A 17853-nucleotide genomic window follows, 5' to 3' on the forward strand; every position below is an offset into this window, starting at 1 on the left:
CCTGGAACTTGCTCTGTAGACCAGGCTGGCCTCGAACTCACAGAGATCCACCTGCCTCTGCCTCCCGAGTGCCACCAACGCCCAGCTGACAGTTATTCTTTAGTATAAGATTGTGCAATTTAGTCTTTAAATAAGTTGTAGGATGTAGTAAAAAAAACTTAACTGGAATCTGGGAAGTGATGACACACACCTTTAATCACAGCACTTGGGAAACAGAGGCAGATGCAGGTGAATCTCTTTAAGTTTGAGGCCAGCCTGGTGTACAGAGCAGTTGCAGTACAGCCAGGGCTACACAGAGAAAACACCAAAACAACAACAAAAAACTTAACTGGAAAGAGTCAAAGTAAAAAATGGGGGCAGAGTATGCCCAGCTCTTTTTTGCAGGAGATGGAGATTGTGACAAATCTCAGGTATCTGTGGCTTTGAACTTGTTATGTAGCCAAGGATAACATTGTATTTATGATCCCCAGCCTCCTCTTCCTGAGTACTGGAATCATTAGTGTGTACTGTACTGACACATACAATGTATACAGTGCCGTGTTTTAGAATGCATCCATGATACTTGAGAGTGTTATCTTTCAGGTTTGAGGGAACTTTGTATGCTTACTTTTTAAAATTTTATGTTTTAGGGTATTATATGACTGGAAAGAAAGATTAAAACAGGGCTGTGAGATTATTCAGAGTACTCCCTATGGACGACCTGCTAATATTAGTGGCAGTACCTCATCACAAAGAATCTACATCACTTACCGAAGAGCCTCTGAAAACATGACTCAGAACACCCTGGCTGTCACAGACATATGCATTATTATACCCAGTAAAGGAGAAAGTCCACCACACACATTCTGCAAGGTTGACAAGAATCTCAACAATAGTATGGTGAGTCAGTTCTTTAGCACTAATACAATTAGCCACTCACCAGTGAAAAAGAACATAATTGTAAATCTTTTCTTGAAAACAAAATAGCATAACAGATCTGAAAAAATATGTTTTTAAAGAATATTGGACATTTTATTGTTTTTGAAAGTACTTAGTTGTATTTTCACAAAAAAATGTGTAAGAAGCTTTGTCCTCCTACTTCTCTTTCCCTCTCCCCTTCTTCCTTTTAACTTAAATAACTTTCAGTGTTACTACAAAATCAGTAAATTAATACCATGACTGCCTCCCTGCCCCCATCCTTTGCATGCTGGATCCCATGCATATGCAGCTCTAAGGACATGGCTTTGGCAGTCTTCTCTACTTCTTTTGTCCACCATCAGTTTTCTTCTGTTAGATGCATGCAAAACTTGTTCCAAGATAGCTGTCTTTATAAAAGTTTTTAAATCCATATTCCCCTCTATTTCATGGTCCCATTTCACCATTCTTAACTGCAAAACTTTTCAACATCTAAGTATATGGTTGAGGATGGGAAGGGTGGGGTATAGCTGAGTATGTGGTTGGGGATGGAGGGGGCATAAGCTGAGTTGGTATAATGCTTGCCTAGCATGCATAGACCCTGTTTCCATCCTCTGTGCTGCATAAACCGGGTGTGCTGGAGCATTCCTATAATCACAGCACTCAGGAATTGAGGCAGGAGGATCAGAAATTCAAGGTCATCATTGTCCACATAGTAAGTTCAAAGCCATTCTGAGCTACTTGAGACCTTGTAACCTCATCCTCTGCAAAAAAGAGTTGAGTTTATTTTACCCCTCTCTTCACTTTGACTCTTTTCAGTTAAGTTTTTGACTGCACCATCCCAATATTTTTCTTGTTACTGAGTCCAGTGACCAGTTCTTTGTCTCAGTTGTTTAGGTTTTGGTCTAGATGGTGATTTTTTTTCCATCTGTAGTGGCAAGAAGAGATGATGCACTGGCCTATGTACTTGATTCTTTTCCCTCTTACATCACCAGTCATTCCCTTTCTGTCTCCCAGCTTCCTGTGCAGTGGAGTGCCCAGGGTTCAGTCCTTAGTGCATTCATCTTCACAACCAAAGATTACTCCTTTGTTGATCTTATTATTTAACAATGTGTGGGTGACTTCTAAATTTCTATGTCTAACAAAACCCTTTAATGTATTGTCTGGTTAGTTATTGGACCTAATAGAGCATCCCAAATTTAACATGACCTGCAGTAAAACCTTTGTACCTTTTCAGACCTTCTTATTGCTACAGTTTTGCTTATCTAATAATTGGAAATTTCACTCAAAATTAATTAGACTAACAAACTTTGGAGAAATATGAACCTTTCTTTTTTTTGTTATCGTGTTCTCCTATAAAGTCTGTTGACGCTAATTTCAAAACATACACTGAACTTGATCACCTCCTAACCACTGCAGTATCATAAGCCTGATCTAACCCAAAATAATCTTCAAAAAGTTACATTTACTTACTAATTTGTTTTTCTTTGAGATAGGTCTCACTGTGTAAACCAGTCTGAACTCATAAAGATCAGTTACCTGCCTCTGCCTCCAAAGTGCTGGGATTAAAGGCATGTAGTACCACTCCTGGTCCTGTGTGTGTGTGTGTGTGTGTGTGATTTCTATTCAACACAAGTTTTTTTTTACTATTAAACTCATCTGCATTAGTTTACATTACTTTCTACTGTCTTTCAGTAATTACAGACTATTCCAGAAACTACAAATATAGGGTGATAAAAACAAGTTATTTTTAGTTTTCTATATTACCAGTGATGTAACTTTGATCAACCCTATGTCTTTTTCTATTAATGTTTGTTAAAATGACACTGAAAGAACAAATAATTCAAAGTAGAGTTGGGGACTGGAGAGATGACTAAGGGTAAGAGCACTGGTTACTCTTGTAGAAGACCCAGATTTGGTTCCCAGTACCCACTTGGTGGCTCACAACCATCTGTAACTCCAGTTTCAAGGTAATCTGATGAGTTCTTCTGACCTCCAAGGGTGCCAGGTATATACATGGGGCACATATATACAAGAAGGCAAGCATTCATACACATAAGTAAATATAAATTAATTTATTTAAAAATTGGAAGTAGAATTGATGAATCTATGGGTATACCCTGTCTTTGGAAATATGTTGACAGATTGCTTTGAAAATGTGATGGTAGCTGGGCAGTGGTGATGCATGCCTCTAATCCCATCACTCAGGAGGCGCAGAGGTAGGTGTATCTTATGAGTTCAAGTTAATCCTGGTCTACAGAGTGAGTTCCAGGACAGTTGGGTATACACAGAGAAACCCTGACTGAAAAAAAGAAAGGGAAGGGAGGGAGGGAGGGAGGGGGGGGGACGGAAAGGAAACATGGTTATTTGTATTTCCTCTAACCCTAGTCTATAGAATGCCTCTTCTATATTCCTTTGCCTTGCCAACATTGATTGTTGTCTATTGTCTTTTGAATTAGCTAAGTATAAATCACTGTGATTTTATCTTTTTTTTGTTATTGTGGAGATTGAACATCTTTTTAATGTATACAACTTCCTCTGAACCTGTGAAAACACATTCTAAGACTCCTAGTGATGCTCCTACATTTTCAAAAAGAGTTTATCTTTACTATGTGTATGTGTGTCTGTGTTTGGGTGTGTGCATATCAGTACAAGTGCCCACAAAGGTCAGAAGCTTTGGACATTAGGAGCTGGAGTTACAGGCTTGTGAGCTGTCTGATGTAATTGCTAAAAACAAAACTCAGGTCTCTGCAAGAGAAGTAAGAGAAGTAGATGCTCTTAACTGCTGAGCATTTCTCTGACCCTTCCCCTGGATTCTTGAATAATCACAAATAGGAAAAAACATAGTATATTTGTGATTATTCAAGAATCCAGTATAACAATAGCCAACATCACTACTCTGATATGTTGGAGCTATTGTTACGTATGGGAGGGCTTCTCAAACACAGGAATTGCTGTTGCTGCTGAGTGAATAATAGGCAGATAGCAAATGCTGCAAGTATATTCTGGACAAAGGGATGATTCATGTCATAGGCAGGATGGAACAGGATAGTGCAAGTCCCCATCACAAATGTCATGCAGGTTAAAAAAAATTCTAAATTGGTGGGGGAGGTGCTGAAAAGGCCCCATCTCTAGTTGAAGATCTATTGACAGTTGATGCTTGCTGGGGAAACAAGAGTGGCTTTTCTGCCTTTGTTTAGTATTTATGGATGTTTTAACTGCATGTACATCTGTGTGCTTGGTTTCCAGTTGATAGTTGCTAGGGGAATGAGAGTAACATTTCTGCTTTTGTTTAATATTTATGGGTGTTTTTAACTGCATGTACATCTGTGTGCTTGGTGTTCATAGATGCACCATTGAATCCTCTGGGGCTGGAATTACAAATAGTTGTTAGTTGCCCTATGGATGTTGGGGGATTGAATTTGGGTTCTTTAGAAGAGTAGCCAGTGCTCTTAAGTGTTGAACCGTCTCTCCAACCCTGAGAGTAAGTGTTCTTTGAAGGTGTGGCCGCTGGTATGTGTCTATGCTCCAGTGGATGACCCTACACCCATGCACATATAGGAAGTACTAATTGAAGTTACCTAAAAAGCAAACAAACAAGAGGGCATGAATTTATGACTTAAGGGAGATCCAGGAGAGCTGGAGGAGAAAGAAAGGAGAAGTCAATATGACCAAATTAGCCACATGTAGCACAAATCTAATTGGTCTTAATAATAAAATCCCATAGTCAGATATTTGGGGGTGAAAACTGAAAGATCAGAAAAGTAAAGCAGCCAACCACTGGAGTTCATACCTCTATAAAGTCCTCAGACTGAAAGGAAGAGCTCCTGTCTCCTCCCGCCTTTTATTCCTCTCTGCCCAGGCATATCACTTCATGTCTCCACCTCCCTAGTGCTGGGATTAAAGACATGAGATCCCAAGTGCTGAGATCAAAGGTGTATTCCACCACTGCCTGGACCTGTGGTTAACTAGTGGCTAGCTACCCCCTCTGATTTTCAGGCAAACTTTATTTGGTAGAGCACAAACAAAATATCACCACAGCCACAGGCAACTGAACTGTGACACATGAATGTGTGGATAAGGATGTCTAGTGAAAATAGCAATTTTTAATGCAGACTGCTGCATTTGATGGATTTCCTATAATTTGTTTGTTCTATCTTCTACTATAAGACATTGAGGGGAAGAGCTTGGTTCTGCCTCAGCTTGATGGGAGGCCTGCCCCTTTCCGAATGTAGACTGAGAAGGAATGGATGGGAGGGTGGATGATAGGCAGGGTGGGGGTGGGGATGAGTAGAGGAGGGAAGGGAAACTGATCAGTATGTAAGAATTGAACTTTTAATCACCAATTTTCTATTTTAATTTCCCAGCACATGCAAACAAGCACCTTACAAATGTTAGGTTGTTTAATGGCAGCATCTGTGGATCCCATTGATAGTTAAGGGAAAGTTAGCCATTTCTTTAAGAAACTATTTGAAAGATGTTTACTGACAATATATAACTTTATCCTAAAAGACTTTATCTGTAGGTATGTCACTCCTAATTAAACGATCATTTTTACTGTAACCAATCATATAGAAAATTTCCTTGTAGATTATTATGATTTAGTAATATTATATAGCTGTTGAGATTATAGTAGAAGAAGAAAATCATGGTAGTAAATAGAATTTGGGGTTGGGAGGTCCAGGGGTAAGACAAAATATTATTCTGTAGCTCAGCCTGGCCTGGACCTCTCTAGGAATCCAGACTAGCCTCCAACTCATGGTGATCCTCTTGCCTCACTCGCTTTCCCAAGTGCTGAGATTATAAGCACAAGCCACCACATTTGGCTCACAAATAGTTTTTAAAGGCTATAGCGGCAGCAGCAGCAGCAGCAACAGCGGTGAGGACAAAGAATGTTTTTTAATTCTTTCATGAATATGGGATCTAGAATACAACATTCCAGATTTAATCTGTTTTTTTAGCAACACTATCAGTCTTACAGATACTTGGTATTTTCCCAGTTTTAGTTTTGTTTTGTGGATGTATTTATGCGTTTGTTTTGGATCGAAAGTAATTGACATTGTCATTAGAACTGTTTCTAAGTCTCATTAACTAATCAAGGTGTTTTAGCTAAACTTTTACCATTGAAACTAAAACTAGAATGCATTTCTTTTTTCCTGCTGAGACAGTAGTCTCTCTATTGCCACAGAGCTTGCATTCTGCTCTCCAAAGAATAAAGAGGCATTGTTAACAGCATGGTCAGCATAGACTGTAGCCAACCTCCTTAGGTTTGAATCCCAGATGTGTATAGTGGACAAATTCCATTACTATTTGTGCCTCAGTTTCCTCAACCACACACTAGGGATAAAGTGATGCTTTTTTTCCTACTTAGGCATTTTGAAGAATAAATGAGTTAGTATTAGAATGAACTTGGGAAAAGGCCTACATTAGCAAATGATGTACAAATGTCAAATATTATCAATTACTCCTTTAATTACTACCTAATCCTTTTATGTATTTAATATTTAGAGAAGAGCTTTTAAAAATTGTGTCTAGTTGTTATATTTGTCTTAAGTTTTCTTAAAAAGAAAAGGTCATAGAAAGAAATTGTTAAATGGTTATTTTCTTTTCAACCAATGACCAAAAAATGGTCGTTGATACTTCTGCCCAAGTTTGGGACTTAGAATAAAGTCTAAATTTTTGTGACTTAATTTTATTTTAAACAGTCAGTTTTTTTCACTACCGAAAATAGATCAGATCTGAAAGAAAAGTAGGCAGTGGTTCTAATAAAATGCTAACAAAGTAACAGATTGAAAATAGCAGGTGAAATCTGTTACTACATGGTAACTAACATATTGGACAGCTTTTTAAAATTGAATGTTAATTTTTCTTCTCTCTTCAGTGGGGATCTGCAGTGTACTTATGCTATAAAAAATCAGTGGCAAAGACTAACACTATATCTTACAAAGCAGGTAAGTATAATTTTTAATTTTGAGGGGAAATAATTCATGTAGGAACATATTGTGGGGTCTACAAGGTTAAAGACAAAATCTGCCTGTAACCAGGCTGTGTGCCATGTTAGGATGTGCTAGTATCAATACTTGAACTCCAGCCTCTCTCTTGAGTCTCAGTTTATCTTGAAGTTTTTTTTTTAATATTTTTTTATTTTCCATTTTAAATTTAGATAAGAAACAAGGTTGCTTCACAAGTCAGTACGAGGTCCCTATCCCTTTCCCTTCCCTCCTCCCGTGCCCTCCCCCCCCATCCCCCCCCGTTATCCCCTCTTTCCCCCAGGGAGGGTGAGGCCCTCCATGGGGGTGTCCATAGTCTGTCATTTCATATAGGGCAGGGCCTAGACCCTTCCCCAAGAGTTCAGGGTGAGAGTGCACCTCACATTGTTCTATGGGAGTCCAGAGACCGTGTGTATACTTGGGATGGGTACTGATCTGCTGTCCAAGGCTCAATAGATTACCTAGGCCTCCTCACTGACACCCTATCTTGAAGTTTTGATGCTGCATGAAAGATCACTTTGAAAAGAAGGTGAGGTTTTTTTTTTTTTACACCTTTAGTTTGAGTAAGAACTTGAGTACATGCCAGTTCTCTTTAATTTTTAAACCTGTGCAAAGTATGAAAATGATGCCTCTCTAATATTTATACTAATTTAGTCAAATTTAATGGTTATATTTCATGATAATGAACAGTATCAAAACTAATTTGCAATTTTATGATGCATAGTTGAAGTTTTCAATTTTAAGAGACCTCAAAATGTCAAACATACTGGTCTTACTTACAAGATAGCATATTTCACCTTTTAAAATTAGAGTCCTTGAGTCTTTCCTCCTTTTGACTTTCCAGGGCCCACAACCCATCAATATTTCTGTTCTTACTTTACAACTGCACTGTTGCATCATGACCTGAGAGACTAGAGAACAGCTAACTATGGCCCTAGGGAACCCCACTGACTGGCTGGCATGTGATTTAGAGGAAGAACCTTAGTTTATCTAGTTCATCTTGCTTTACAGATGAAAAGAATCTGAGTCCTGTTTGTGGAGAATTAGAAACATTGGCTTACTATTCAGAGTCCCAGTTTATCTTTTTGTTTTTATGGTATGACCAGTAATGGTGTCTACCTGCCTTTAAGGATTTCATGGTCATGAAAACTGTTTTCTATTTCTAACCCAACAATATTCAGTATAAAGCTCTGTTTCTAGGGTATGGTCAGTAGGAGATACCTATTCCATTTTCATGAATAAATTACCATGAAACCCTGGGTTACTTGAAACTCCTATGTACATATAAATAGGGATAATGTAGAATTATTCAGAAGGTGAGTTTGAGGTAACATCATTCTAATGGTATTCTAAATCTATTCTACTCTTTTGTTAGGTGTCCTTCATTTGTGTAAGAATTTACACTTAGACCCCTTTAGGAGCTTTTATATATTTATTATAAATTACCTATAATATAAATATATATATTTATATACAAATATTGTATATTTATATATAATGGATAAAAAGGCCTCAGAGGAATAGTTAATAAAAGTGATAAAGTAGATATATGCAAATAACTGTATTGAATATTTTAAATGTATGCCTAAGGTATCATGGCATAAGGCGAATTGTAGGGGTATGTTTATTTTAGAGGGTCTTTTTTAATTGTTACTTCTAATCTAGGTTTTGTAAATGAAGTTTGATAAATATTAAACAATTTAATAGATAATAATCCTTGAGGATTAACATCTATATAAATCCTACTGACATATTCAAAATTATCTGATGAGCATATATGCAATTTTTGGCCTTCTAAATGTGTAAAATAGGAAAGTATTTTATTGTCATACAGCTTAAAAAACACATTCAGGAGACAGTGACCTAATATTTCCAATTGCTGTCATAGGTCTAATTTGCAGATATCCTCAAGAAGATTATGAGTCATTTTCACTACCAGAATCTGTTCCCTTATTTTGTTTACCAATGGGTGCAACTATTGAATGCTGGCCACCAAATAGCAAATACCCTCTTCCTGTGTTCTCTACATTTGTGTTGACTGGAGCCTCAGCTGAAAAGGTAAGGTGTATTTAACTAGTGATATTTGCTAATTTCTTGTACCTTTTTAAGTCACAAGCTTCACATCTTCACGGAACAATAGTGAAAACTGACTAAATCAACTAGTAATACATATTTCTTCTACTTGGTTGAATTTACTATATCCAGAGACAGGAAAGGAGAGTTTCCCATCCTTCTGAGTGTTTACTTTTGGCTTTTTTTGGCTTTAATTTATTTTTTTCATTTTTTATTTTAATTTTAAATAGCTTGTTTCACATGTCAATCCCAGTTCCCTCTCCCTCCCCTCCTCCCACACTCTCCCCCCACTCCCCCATCCTCCCACCTTATTGCCAATTCCTTCTGCATAGGGGATATCTAGAGTCTATCATTTCACTCAGGGTATGGTCCAGGCACTTCCCTAAGAGTCCAGGCTGAGATAGCAACCCTCTTTGTGTTATGGACACACGATGTCTGTTAGTATTCGAGGGATAAACACTGATCCACTGCTCAGGGCCCCATAGGTAGCCCAGGCCTCCTCATTGACTCTCACATTCAGGGGGTCTGGATCGGTCCCATGCTGGCCTCCCAGCTGTGGCTTTATTTTTAGATGTTAGTGAAGACTTTTCTCATCATCACATGTTGATCCCTCATGGTCATTTTCTGTGATAGAAAAGCTCCTAAATAATGTCAAAGGCATTATGAAATATAACATGATTTGGTAAACAGACTTTTTTTTGTTACTGTGGGGATCAAACCTTGCACTTGATAGGTGAGTGCTCTATTGCTTAACTATATTCCACCTTGGAATTATAGAGTTGTAGTTGGAAGGGAGCTTGGAAATCATCTAGAGTGGCATTTTCATTTTGTGGATACAAAAGTTCAGTGAATTGTTCACAGTTCAAATTTGTCTCACTTTCCTACTAAATAGTTCCCACATTTCTTATAAAGATATTGGTATATTTGCGTTGTTATTTTTTGTTTTTGCTGCTTTTGTCTTTGTCATTGGTTTGAGACAGCATCTTTCTATGTAGACCAAGATGCTCTTAAACTTGCTTAGGTCCCTGCCTCCTGAGTGCTCAGATTATAGGCTTTAGTCACCATGCCAAAGGCTCAGTTGCTTTCACTCTTTATTTTAAAAATGTAGTTTAAAAGTAATAAGTATACATGAAAATATTACTATAGAGTTAGCAAATGTACCAAGAAAGCAGCAGCAGAGGTGGTGACTCATGCCTGTAAACCCAGCACTCAGGAGCCGAAGCAGAAGACTGCAAGTTTGAAGCCAGCCTAGGTGACCCTGTAATTTTTTTTTTAAGAAGAGCAAGACTGATTTTGTCACTGTGTTCCTAGTCCCTGACGCCTTACCTACCCATAGAAAGAATCCACTAAATATTAAACTGACGATGTGCTTTGAATAAATGACACAAAATATATTTATTAAATATATTTCTTGTTTTACAGGTCTATGGTGCTGCTATTCAGTTTTATGAACCATACTCTGAGGAAAATCTTACAGAAAAACAGAGGCTTCTTTTGGGTTTAGTGTCTCTGGTGGATGGAAAGTCTGATAGTTCTAGAACAATTCACACTAACAAGTGCATCTGTCTTCTTTCTCACTGGCCTTTTTTTGATGCATTCAGAAAGTTTCTGACTTTTCTGTACCGTTATTCCATCTCTGGACCTCATGCCCTTCCAATTGAAAAGTAAGTTAGAAGTCTCATGGTTTAAAATTTGGCACTCCAAGGTGGGCATGATGACACATTTCTGTGAGTTCGAGGCTGGCCTGATCAACATAGTGAGTTCCAGGACAGCCAGGGCTGTGTAGAGAGACCCTGTTCAAAAAAATTTGTCAGCCCTTTCAATGGTATATTTATACTAGCAATTATGTAAATTTCATATGTAAATTGTGTTTGTTGAGAGTTGGGAAAAATGTTCGGTTATTTATGTAAGTCAGCATCATTATATTTTTGCAGTTGTTATTTTAAGCAATTTTATTTCTGCCAGTGAATGTTTTGATTTATTTTGAAGTGAGTTATTTGGAATATACATATATATTATTGTTATGAAGTTGTAGCAGCTCATTTAGTGAAATAGTGGAACTAGGTTTTTTGAAGTGCTGGAGATCAAACCCAGAGTCTTACATATGCCACATAAGTGCTTTGTCATTAAGCTGTATCCCCAACCTGAAAATACTATTAAAACTCTTAAACTATTTGTAAATTTTACATATAATTTGATGTATTATGAACTTTTAAAATAGTCCTATGTTTATATATCATGAATCTAAAGGAAAAATTAAGTAGATATTCTATTTTCATTTTGTAATTTTAGTGATTTACTAAAAGCACTAAAATTTTATGATGTTTCATGTAGTCCGACATAATACAGAGGAGCTATAAATACACCACTGTAGATTTATTTGACTTTTGTCTTTAGAGGCTCATAATAATCTGATCACTATTACTTCAAGCCATCTATCTCTTCAGCCCTTTGGCAGAATTTTCTGACTCTGATGACAGTTGGGAAGTAACATAGTTGCCATTTTTATGATAATTCATAAATGTAATATTGCTCTAATTATCCTGTGCTCTTTCCTCCTCTCATTTGTACTATTAAAAAACTAGCACTTCTCAAATATTTTAGTGTTAGAATCCCTTTAAAATTTTATGAGGACTCAGTGAGCTTTTCTTTGTTATATCTTTCAATATAGACATCTTATTGCAGCAGAAATTAAGACTGATTTATAATTTATTTATTCATTTATAATTTATTTAAAATTAATAAACTAGTTACACGTTTAAACATCTCTTCAAAATGTAACTTTTTTACAAACAAAAGGTTAGTGAGAAGAGTGAGTGTTTAAATTTTTTAAGTCTCTAATGCCTTGGCAAATTGAATCCCACTGAGTTCTCTTTCATGGCTCTGCATTCAGTCTGATGCAGTAATTGTTTTAGTTGAGGTATGTGAAGAAAATCTGACCTCATACAGATATGTAATAGAAAACAGAGGGCACTTAAGTAGAAGTTTTAGGATTGCAGATATTATTTTTTGCCACTGTATCAAAGCTTGGCAAGTGATAGTTTCTTCCAAATTAATAGTAATGCAGAATATGAAACCTAATCTATAAAGTTTCCTTCTGTGTTCTATTAAAATCCGAGGGTCTCTTTCAGTCTTGACTGAACATTGACTCATGCATGATCTTGTAGTATTTGTATTGGTCTTTTGGACAGCAGTGATTTACAAAGGTAAACACATATTTGAAATGTAGTCAGGTATCTCCCTCAATATAAGAAAATTGCAGTTGTTAATGTCGCTATCTATAGCATCAGAAAGTGTTTACTTTTTAAATTATATATATACACACACACACACACACACACACACACACACATATATATATATTGTGTGTGTACATATTGGCATGTCCTTGCCATGGTGCATGTGTGAAGGTGAAAGGACTTGCAGTCTATTCTCTTTCTTCCATCTTATGGATCCTGGCCTATCCCAGAATAGTGTTTTGTTTTTTAATAAAGTTTATTGTATTGCTAGAGAGCAAACCAGGACCTTACACATACATGATATGTGTTCTTCTTCCTAGCAGCATTCCCAGTTCTCAGAAAAGTTTTGAGTATTAGAAAGCCTTCAGGTTCACGGTGACAAATTCCTACTTTTCATTTGAAAGTTTGGCTTTAATTATTATTAAAAGCAAGTATTTCTAGTTTTTTTCCTTGAAATAGTAGCACTTTGATCATTTTAATGTGGAAAATGTCTGTTGAATACCCAACACTGGATAAGCTTAATTTGCCCATCATCTTCCAAGTAAAAATGGCATTCTGATTGGAAAGACAATAGCCAACTCACTCATAACTCAGTCTTATAAAATGCTTTTGCAAAATCAAGATGGCCACCTGCTTTTGTTTAGTAATGCTCTGTGGGTACTTACCAATTATCACGGAATATCCTAAGTGTATGCCCCAGAATCAAGTATTTACTGTTTCAAGTACATTAAGTCAGACATCCTTTTTCAAGATTTATTTATTATTTTTATTTCATATGTGTGAGTGTTTTTCCTACATGAATGTCTGTGTACCACATGTGTCAGAATAGAGTACCATATCCCTCTGGAACTAGAGTTATAGATATTTATAAATTACCATGTAGGCTTGGGAACTGAAACCAGACTTTCTATAAAAATTGCAAGTGCTATTACCTGCAAAGCCACCTCTACAGCCCCAGCCAGAGACATTTTTCAGATGAAATTGGTATTTCTTACAGTTAGTGTATAATGGTGAAGCAGTAAAATACAGGATCTACTGGCTTCCACTGCGTTGATTCTCAGTACGTGCCAGCAGCTTCATTCACAGTGCTTTGCACTATCATTGCCTTTGCCAACTGTGTGAGAAAGACAAGTGGAGTCTCACTACTATAAAGAGTTTTGACTTTGCGGGTCCTTCCTGGATGGGTCTTGGACACCTTTAGGGTTCTATGAGACATACAAAAGTCCTGCTTTTCTGACTGCTTCAGCTAATCAAGCAGATGTGTGTCTTTTGGTAGTAATTTCTCTAATCTTGATTTTAAGCAAGGGTAGGGCCTAGTAGCTTTACACCACTTTACATTTTCTGTAATGTTTAGCAATGTCTTTGCACAACACATATTTAAACACATCTATAGTATCAATCAATAAATGATTCATTCAGTTCTCTATCTGGTTGTAATGATATCACTGCTAAAAATAAGACAGTTTTAAAATAATGTTTAGAATAAAAACAATACAAGAAGATAGCATATTCCTAAAGGGAATAAAATATTATTCTGTTTTTTTCTATAATGTTCAAAACCAAACTTATTGATTAGTACATGACTTTAATGTTGGCTCTCAGGAGGTAGAGACAGGGGAATTACAAGTTCAAGGACAGCCTGGCCTTATAGCAAGATTATTTCCCTAGAACCCAAGTGATGTAGCTGGTGTGTACAAGGTTTTGGGTTTGATCTCTGTCACCAAAAACAAATGAAAAACAAAAAGTCCCATGTCATTGATCTAGATTTTTATCCATTACTAAATGGAAGCTTATTGAAATGGGGAAGTCTATGTTGCCCAGGTGGTCTTGAACTCCTGGTCTCAAGTGATCTTCAGCCTTTCAAATATCTGGGACTACAAGTATGTAGATCCAGCTTATTCAGCATTTAAACTCATTCATTTTTAGCACCTTAAATAGTTACGTCACAAAACATGAGCAATTGATTAAAAATATATTACAAATGTAATAATTAGCTTCTTTAGTAATGTTGATTATTACCTGCTTAGGGAGAAGGAAACATGGTTTTGAGACAACTAAAAATATCAACATAATTGAATTTATCAGCCATTAACATAAAGTTAATTGGGCTGGAGACATGGCTTAGCCATTAAAGACTAGGCTCACAACCAAAAGTATTATTAGATTTAGGCAGAGACAACTTTAATCATGGAAGCAAACAAGTTTTTGTTGTTAATTTTTTTTTTACAGCTTTGTAGTTTAACTGCATAGGGCCTTAATGAGCTTGATTTTGTTTCTGTTTTTGTTTTTAAGGCATATTTCTCATTTTATGCATAAAGTTCCTTTTCCATCTCCTCAGAGGCCACGGATTTTAGTTCAGGTAAGGTTCTTTCCATATGAGGGCTTGTCAGTATGTAATAAGACTAACAACTAAATGCAGAAAATAGAATAAGCCCCTGCGGAAAACCAGATGTTCTTGCATGTTGGGATTCAGGCCCTCATACTTTATTAACACTACCCACAGAAGGGGACCTTTGGTGCACTCGTATAATCCCAACACTTGGGAGGTAGAGGAAGGAGGACTGAGAGTTTGATTTCAGCTTGGGCTACTTAGTCACTTCCAGGCCAACCTTGTCTACATGGGGAGTCTGTCTCAAGAAAAACAAAAAGAAAAGTATTCAGGGAATGATCTCCACAAAATTGTTTCTAAATATTGGAAAGTTTGTGACCTTGATGATCATATAGTTGATTACATGTATTAGAATAGTTATCAGGAATACTAGTATGTTTATATATTGCAGGAAGGAGGAAATGCAGTGTCTTTAATGCAACATTGAAATTTAAATGACTATAAATGTTTCACAGTTGAATGCATCTCTCCTCTTTTGTTATATCTTGTTTGAGGCCTTGATAATTTAGATTGCCTATTTATTTAATCATAATCTATGAAATGATTCATACAAACGCTTTCATGTGTTGTCACCAGGCGTGTTACCTGTTACTGCAGCCCCGAAGGTGATATTATTAGTATTAGAAAACACTTGACAAATAGGTATATACAGATTTGTAGAAATGTGTGTAAGTTTGAAAATGCAGATGGAATTATTTACATTATTATATTGATACAGACAAAATTTCTACAGCATACTTTTTGATGACCTTGACAATTGGTCTGCATATTCATGTCATTACTTGATAATACTTAGTGCCAGAGTGCTATATAGCACACTCCACCTAAATACAGATGGAATTTTGTTTTGTAGCAGAAGCTGGCAAATGTTTTCTGTTATGGATCTTATCTGAATATTTAATCTTTGTATGTTCTATTCTCTGTTGCAGGGAATCAGCTCTGCTGTCACAGCACAAAATTAGCTAGAGAGTATGAGAAAGAAAATCACATGGCTATATTCCATTAGATTGCTTAACAAAGCAGATAGCCCATGTATTTGTTTCAGGCCATTAGTTTACTGACCCTAAATGTATGGTATTCATTAAATAATTTAACCTGTTAATACAAATTTGTTAAAATGAATTAGGGAAAAGTTGAAGCCATAAGAGATAGGATTCAGAGTAAGAAGTTGTTGGAAGGGGCTTTAGAAGTCCAACTGACACTAACTGCTCTTACACTGGTGATCTGGGAAACTTCGTGGTTACCATCATTAGCCCATGTCTATTGCCAGAGCATGGCGTTTCAGAGTTCATCTTTATATTTCAAATGCTTTGTTTTAAATCTTCCAGCTATCACCACATGATAATTTGATTCTCAGTCAGCCTGTTTCTTCACCTCTTCCATTAAGGCAAGTAAAGCTTCTTTTCTGTTTGTTTCTCTAAATCTATGTGTGTGTGTTCTCACATCCATTCATCTGCCAGCAGAGTCTAGAGGAGGGTGATGGTTTTCTTGGAAGTGACTTACAAGTAGTTGTGAGCTTCCTAACATGGATTCTAGAAACTGAACTCAGGTCCTCCTGAAGAACAACAGGAACTCTAGTAGACTTGAGGTGGTGACCACACCTTAGAGTGTGGCTTCAGGTGTGCGGACGTGACCCCATATAAAGAGAGGAAGGGCTGGCTCTCTCTTTTGGGTTGTGGTCGGGGTACTTTTCAAGTAACTTTCTTAGCTGATTCTTTCTTTCTTAATATTGGGGTTACAGTTTTTGCAAAAGAAAGTTTTTACAGTAATGTTTAGTATTCATGTGTATCCTTATTGCCAGTTACTTATTGCTACATAATTGGCAATAGATGTAAATTATGAAGGTAATTATTTTTAGCTTTAATTGTCCTCTAAAGTACATCCAAATACATTTTTTTGAAATAGGGTTTCTCTATGTAGCTCTGGCTGTCCTGAAACTCACTCTATAGACCAGTCTGGCCTAGAACTCAGAGATTTGCCTGCCCCTGCTTCCCGAGGGCCGGGATTAAAGTCATGTGCCACCACCACCTAACTAAATACAATTTTTAATGTAATCCAAAATAAAAAAATGTTTATTAAACAGACCATATTTAATCATTCTAAAAGTTCAGAGAAGTTACAAAATGTTCTTTCCCTACAGTATCATTTCTTGAAATTTAATTGGCTGTATGATTTTTCTGTCAGAAATAGTTATAGTATAATTAAACTATTATATTGCACATACCTTAGGGAGACCAGCTGCCACCCTTGACATTAATTTTGTAAGAATTACAGATGATTTCATCATTAGCCCTTAGCCCAGAGTGTCGAGTGTTTTCCAAGCTCTTATCTGAGCTGAAAATAAAATGGACACACAGATTACAAATAATTCTAAATTGCCAAAAGGACTTTATTGAAGTAACAGCTTTGATGAGATATAATTTCCACACTACAAAATTCACCCAAGTAAAGTGTATAAGTCATTGATTTTATTCACAGAATTCTGCAGCTATTATTGTAATAAAATTTAGAACACATTACTTATCCTATAAAATAAGTCCTGTGTTGTTTGCTGTTAACCTTCATTCTGTCTATTCCTACACATATGTGCTCAAACACATGCTCTCAGAAATGAAAACATAAACACACGCATGTACACACACACACACACACACCCCACATGCACACATATTATAGGCAACTCTTAATTTACTTTTCTGTTTTATAGATTTGTATTTTGTAAATTTTATAAAATAAAGTGATGCTGTATTTAGTCTTATTTCTGACTTCCTTCACTGAACATGTTTCTAGGTTCATTCATGTTATAACACGTATTGCTGCTTCATTCCTTTTATTCCAACTGCTATTTTATTTATCTGTTTAGCTATTAGGAAGCTTCTATATTTTGTCTACTGTGAATAACTTCGCTTTGAACATATGCAAGGTTTTTTTGGTCATGTTTTAATTTGTTTCAAAGAAACTTTATTATTAGTTTTGCTTCTCACAAAAAATTAACCAAATGAAACCAGTTATTTAACATTATATAAGCAAAATGTTCATTGTTTATATTGCTTAGTCTAGTATTTTCTTCCTAGATGTAACATCTAAGTTTATTTTTTATTAATTTGCTTTGCAGATGTATCTTATCATTTTGTAACTCTTGGTTTCCTAGTGCTATTATCATCATAATAGTGAGGAGTTTCTGTTCATAAGTCCAAACTTTAATATTAGTATTTACTTAGGGAAGACAGTCCTGAAAAGGCATGCTTTCCTGATAATCACAGTGAAA

At 36.3% G+C, this 17853-nt stretch overlaps 1 protein-coding gene across 7 annotated transcripts in view; it reads left to right on the forward strand.

The window, feature by feature from the left end:
• The window catches only part of Dennd4a (DENN domain containing 4A), a 107158-nt gene that overhangs the window by 33780 nt on the left and 55525 nt on the right, over positions 1–17853 (forward strand). For 6 of the 7 annotated variants that reach the window (XM_040739715.1, XM_040739719.1, XM_040739716.1 and 3 more), the window contains 6 exons: positions 630–879; positions 6776–6845; positions 8773–8942; positions 10380–10621; positions 14489–14555; positions 15914–15972. In XM_040739715.1, coding sequence (XP_040595649.1) covers positions 630–879; positions 6776–6845; positions 8773–8942; positions 10380–10621; positions 14489–14555; positions 15914–15972 — 858 coding nt within the window. The remainder of the gene's footprint in view (positions 1–629; positions 880–6775; positions 6846–8772; positions 8943–10379; positions 10622–14488; positions 14556–15913; positions 15973–17853) is intronic. The other variant, XM_040739720.1, reaches the window with a different exon arrangement.

Source organism: Mesocricetus auratus, unplaced genomic scaffold, assembly GCF_017639785.1.
Source record: "Mesocricetus auratus isolate SY011 unplaced genomic scaffold, BCM_Maur_2.0 Super-Scaffold_100691, whole genome shotgun sequence".
Taxonomy (NCBI): domain Eukaryota; kingdom Metazoa; phylum Chordata; class Mammalia; order Rodentia; family Cricetidae; genus Mesocricetus; species Mesocricetus auratus.